Here is a 6,150-nt window from a genome sequence, read left to right on the forward strand (position 1 = left end):
TCTGTCTTTCGGTCTGTTTAGGATTGATTGCAATGGCCTAGCCACTACAGAATATCTTAATCCTAAACGTCCTTACTGAGAATCGTTTTGCGGGGCTGTACTATGTTTTAGTTTTTTGTCTCTCAGAATGGACTGGGCACGTTATAACTTATTTCATCATCTCTTCTCATCCTTTCTATCCTTTTGTCCCTTTCCATTTTTTTTTCTTTTTTATCTGAAAATAATGCATGGGGTTTATTGTCATTTTCATTTACTTGGAGATAAAAGCTAGTTTTGGTAACGATCTCAAAATGAGTTCGAATAGAATCCAATAAAATGATCACCCAAGTGTTTATATTTATAAATGATAAATGTGTGCTAAATGGTTCTGGGAAAAATTGTGCAATTGCTGAGACATGAGCAAAATAAGCATGGAATTCCATAAAATGTCAGATATTTTTCAAAGCAATATTAACATCTATTAACTATCCCACATATGCCTTTTTGTGTTAGTGATCATCAGAATTATCTGTTTTCAGCTAAGATTTCATGATTTCACACAGATAAGTTTATTTCAATGTACCAGATCTAGATAAATGATAGTACGGTGTCAATTAACCTCGATTGTAAAGACTTTTTTTACATGATATATTTTTTGCTGAAACTACTTTCTTTTACCTCAGAGTTACCAGTCATACAAATGATTGTTTTAAACGACAATCATTTTGAGATATTGCACATCTTGCTTTCTCTTTAAGACATATATTATTGCTTCAAGGAAAGCATGCTGTATGATTACATGTATGAGATGTTGACTGTTACTATATTTAATGTTTATGCTTCCTCTCTTTCCATATTTTTGTAGTTCCTCTCATCTCTGTCGGCGCCGTTCAGTTTTGTGATGGAGAGACTTGAGGGCATCATACCAGCAAGCCTCTTACAGCAGTTAACACGTCTGTAAAGACCACCGTCACCACCACCATCAATCATCATCATCAAGCTAGGAAGAGTTATTTGATGTCATCATCTGCACCTCTACCGGCTTAAGTTCTCTCACCAACCAACACAAAGTTGCGTAAAATCCACCACTTTTTACCGGTGGCCTGCGACGGTTGGACTGTATGAGCTGTGCTATCAGTGTTTGTGTTTTATTTTTCTGTTCACGTCATACAATGTTGTGTTCGTTTTCAAATGGTTGGACATGGCTGTTCCCAGTTCCGCTGTTTTTTTCTTCTGTTTTCTGTGTCTGTGAAACCTATTGAACCTTGTGGCTGTTTTCTCTGAGCTTTTGAGAGAAAGAGAATCAGTTATTTACCTGCTCAGCGAAAGAAGAGAATTGGAAATGTTGAGGAGTAGGCTAAACATAATTTGCAGAATTCTTATCTGCACCATGCATTCAGACATTTAACTTGTGGCTTATTTAATGTATTTGCTTGTTGTTTGAAAATAGCTTATGAAAAGTGGGCAAAATGGTTGTTAGAAAGTGAACATATGAATTCTTTTCACTCCTTAGATTCAAGAAATTGCTCTGCCATGTGTCTGTCACCTCTAGGCATCCTAGATTTATTACAACTTCTTTACTCCAATTTAGAGAGACTTCAGTTTCCATTGCCAAGTTGTTTGTAAACAACTTGCTCAACAACAGTCCCTGTATGTTTGTCCTGGGAAATTTTCATATTTTACACATATTTTTTTTCTGCTTAAACCAAGTTCATATTTGTTAACAGTTATTAGTATATTCCACAACTGGTAAAATGCAAAGATTATCCCAATTTGCAATATGAATTTAATTTTTGTGGTGAAAGACTAAAGGAAGGAATTTTATATATATTTTTATATGATTGATATCAAGTGTTTTGAAAAGTAGTTAAGGCAAAAATCTCAAAGGAGGGGTGACTTTAGATATCAACAAAGGCACACCCCCTTGTCTGTTCTCAAGAGACTTGCCATATTCTTCCTGCAGAAAAAAAATTATTCATCCAGTTTTCCAAGTTTTTTTGAAAGTGTAGTACGGTTTGAACAGAAGTGGGAAAATAGCACCCTCCGGTCCTCCCATTTTTCCCCTGACCGTGTCTCCACCATGAGTCCCCCACCCCAAGGTGTGCTCCTACATATGCTTTTCTCATTTTCTTTAACCGTGTATTAGAGTTGGGGCAATATAGCCCCTCCTATATTACAGGTTAAGCTTAGCCCACTTTCTTTTCTCAGTGTTTTAGCAAAGTGGGATAGCCCCACTTATAGTACAGGATTATTTGGCCTTGCAAAATAAGTGGATTACTTGAGCAATTGCAGTGCTAAGTGAGATAGTCCAGGGTTAAATTTGCTAACGAGAAAGGACACTCGGCCCAGTTAAGTGCAGTGCTTGATGTATACCCTAGTGGCAACGTAGCAAGCGCTTTTGTCCAATCAGAGATAAAGCGCTCATGATTGGCTACCACCAGTCCGGAAGTAATGAATGGACACATTTGCCAATAGATCTCAACTAGATTTTGACAAGAATTTTCGTCTAGCAAAGGAGAGCCAAAGTAGTTCATATACATACTTCCTGTCCTCAAACACCCCTGTATTATTGAACCCCAAATTCTAATCTTTAGGTTTGGGTTAGTACTTTGAGGTCTCTCATTCATCAGTTGGTGCTCACAAGTACAGGTGAATAATTTTACAATACATGATACTTCATGAAATGACTTGTACAGCTCAGTTTTGCAGCTGTATGAAGTTTTTGTATTATTTTTCTTACTCAACAGATGACTCTTGACTTATCCTCACTTTTTTTTTTATTTTGTGTCAGTTTCCTTTTAGCTACAACTGATCTCATGTTACATCTGATTATCTTAAAGAAGAAAATCTTAAAGACTGGGAAATTTCCAAAAAATGAATAATGTGGGGGGAAGAATATCAAATTTTTACCATTGTTTTGATATGATTTTCCTATTTTTCTTGGTGACTTTACCACACTATATTTCAATCAAGAACACCCTTATTTTCCAGGTACATTGGTTGGGAGTTCTGTCATTTAGATTTCTTTACCTCTCATGTTAAAAGTTTCCTGTAGGAAAGTCTGATTGAGCCCAAACCATGTTTAAAACGATTAAACTGAAATTTACATGTACAAGAAGCATTTCTCTGATAAGGAAAAGCTGTTTCGTTTTTATGTTATTTACAATTTATAACACTGCAGGACAGGGTATAACAGTACTTATTTTTTTGTTCCCTTTACATCCAACACATCTATTGTCAGTCCTGGAGTCTGTCATTATTATTTATATTTTCACTACAAGTTACGAGAAAGAGAGGAGTTGGTACATTGTAATTGCAGCATCTTGTTATCTCATTTTGTAAAAAAGATTTTATTTCAACAGGAATCATTTTAAAAATTCAATTTATAGCCATGGGCAGCATTACGAAATGTCACTAAAGGCCACTGCTCACCTTTTGACAGGTCTACGACCCGATTTTGAAAAAAAACCCCAGCATTTTGAATATTTTATAATAATATAATCGGACAAACTTATCTTATTTGAGGTTCAGAATGCTTCTATCAAAATGTTCAATAATTGAAAGTCTTAAGTTTGCAGTAATGGCTAAACTGGCTAACAGTCATAGCTAATCGTAGGATTGTTGTGATATCCTTACGATTCTGAATTAAATTCCTTGTAATAACTATGAAGAGGATTGAAATAGCCATAAATTTTCATTTGATTATTAATTTTGCGATTCAGAGCTGAGGAAACTAATACATTTTCATTTGATTATTCATTTGATGATTCAAAACTACAAACAAGTTTGTTCCATGATTTAGTCTTCTCATAAATTGTTTTAACTTTTTATTTACAATTCGAGCCTCAGGCCAATCATAAGGTGTGCAGTGGCCTCAAAGCTTAACATTATATCCTGTGAATTATTAGAACAGTAATATTCTTGGACATAAAAACATGACACTAGGGCTCTGTGACACATATCCCAATGGTTGATCAATGGGCTCTTTAATTGATCACATGCAAATATCAATATTACAAATCAACTATGTAATTAGTCCCTATCAAGAAATTTTGTGTTACAGTGCCCAGGAGTCCAGAAAATAATGAAAGCATTACGATTTTGTTGTATTTTTTGCATAGCCAAACCATAGCTTGAAATCATTGTTGAGTTGAATGTTTATTTAGAATGTAACTTTTTGTGTCTTTGGTTATAAGATGGATGTAACACACACACAAGCACCGGTCAAAATATTAGATATATTTATGTTGTGACAGTTTGCAACACTTCTTGCCAGTACAGTCAGTTTTCTTGTTCTTGAATGAATTTCCTTTATTTGCTACCAACTGAAGATTTTTAATTTCGGGTTGTATTACAGCGCACCTAAAATATATTTGATATTTCACTTTGATATCTCAAGCTGGAAACGAGGACTCTAGGCTATCTGTTGAATGATGCTGTCACTTGCCTATTTCACATTAGTCTTTTCACCAATGACACTGTTAATGTGCAAAAATTGATTGAAATTAGGAATTCATCTACAAGTACCACATTGCACATGACACTTGGTATTTTATGTAATAGTGCACTTTAAAATGTTTTAAAATCTTGAAGATTTAAAAAACTGAGGGGGTATTTAAATATCTTGTTGATTGCCACAAGTGCACATGACTTTACAAATATTATAGTGATTATCTATGATGTGCAGGCAAACGGAAATGTTCAGTGAATGTGATTAACCCAAGCTGTCTAGTATGAGAACAGAGAGTAATATTTACTGAAGTCTTTTTTAATATGTTTAATTAAGTGAGGGTGTTACTTGCACATGTAATGAATACAAGATGTACCTTGTCTGTCTCAATGTTACAGATAGTAAACACCTTCAGTTTTGAACAGTGGCAAGTTTAATAGAAATTTTTGAGATATGAGTGAAAACTTCCTTAGTTCCATACTTCCAGCTGAATTAGCTTGTCAGAGTTTAGACTTAATGGCATGTATTTGACATAATGCTCATAATATGCAAATTTACAAGTCAACAATTTTATCTGGGTAATAATGATGATATGATCTTTACATTGGTTTTATATAATTATTGGTTATAAATTCTGACAGCATCTGGTGTTTCATTGAATCTGTCTTAAACATATTTCTTAATATGGAAATTGACTCTAATTTGTTTGAGCCATATCCAAGACATACAATCATGAAAACAAGTACTTTGTATCTATTTTTCTTTTTAAAAGGTTTATTTCATTATCTATTGCATTCATTTTTCTAGAAGTGAAGCTTGTGTTTGTTTAAAAGTCACAACACTTGAGAAAATGATACCACCAAGATTCAGAATGGTATGAAAGGTCCTAAAAGTTACTGCAACTCTGGTTCTTCAAAGTCTAGGGGGTGTTGCAGGAAAATATTTGCAATCAATTGCAAATTTCAGTTCCAATCTCCAAGTGATAAATCAAATTAACTCAAGCAAACCACTTTATACTTGCTGTTACAGTTACAAGAAACAGACCAGCAATCAATTGCAAATTGGAAACTTTATTTCAATACTTAAAATTGATTTGGATGCCTTAAAAATTGATTTCTAGTTTCTTGCAGCACTCCATAAGAATTCTGATATTGTTGTGGATATGAATGTTGGAAAGCAAGCAGTTCGTCTATTTGTATGGTAATGTATAATGTAAGCCATTAATACCAAAGATAATTTTGAAACTGTAACATCATACTTCCACAGGTGTCATTAAGCATCAAGTTTAATACACATTGATCAGGTTCATTCTCTGTTCTAAATCACACATAGTCATCAGTATTCATTGTAGGAAATCTGTAAGTAGACATTTAAAGTGACATCATGATTCATGAATAAAAATCAGTAAGATGAGCGTTTCTTAGGGACTAATGAGATACACAAATTCACACAAATTGAAATAGTACTATATAGGTTCGTGCTTTAAAATAAATTATGAAAATGTTCCAATGCAGAGCGATGCTTTTCCTTTGGAAAGTCAAGTCAAACTAAACATTTCATATTCTGTTATGTGATCTTGCCTTCTCACAAAGAAATGTTCAGTTATTTCCATATGCCCCTTCCCTTACAGGGTCCTAGTAAACTAGATAAACATGGCTCTACATTTATTGTGGTATTTTGCTTTGATTTTTTTATCCTGGTATAAACATCACAATTTAGTA

The 6,150-nt window shown here is 34.0% G+C and overlaps 1 protein-coding gene across 5 annotated transcripts in view; it reads left to right on the plus strand.

Annotated features, from left to right (window-relative positions):
- The window catches only part of LOC121411447 (suppressor of tumorigenicity 7 protein homolog), a 28,653-nt gene extending 26,420 nt beyond the window's left edge, over positions 1-2,233 (plus strand). For all 5 annotated transcript variants that reach the window (XM_041604190.1, XM_041604192.1, XM_041604189.1 and 2 more), the window contains exon 12: positions 845-2,233. In XM_041604190.1, the coding sequence (XP_041460124.1) occupies positions 845-940 (96 nt within the window). In that variant the 3' untranslated portion in view covers positions 941-2,233. The remainder of the gene's footprint in view (positions 1-844) is intronic.
- Positions 2,234-6,150: the final 3,917 nt, after the last annotated feature.

This window comes from Lytechinus variegatus, chromosome 3 (genome assembly GCF_018143015.1).
Source record: "Lytechinus variegatus isolate NC3 chromosome 3, Lvar_3.0, whole genome shotgun sequence".
Taxonomy (NCBI): Eukaryota; Metazoa; Echinodermata; class Echinoidea; order Temnopleuroida; family Toxopneustidae; genus Lytechinus; species Lytechinus variegatus.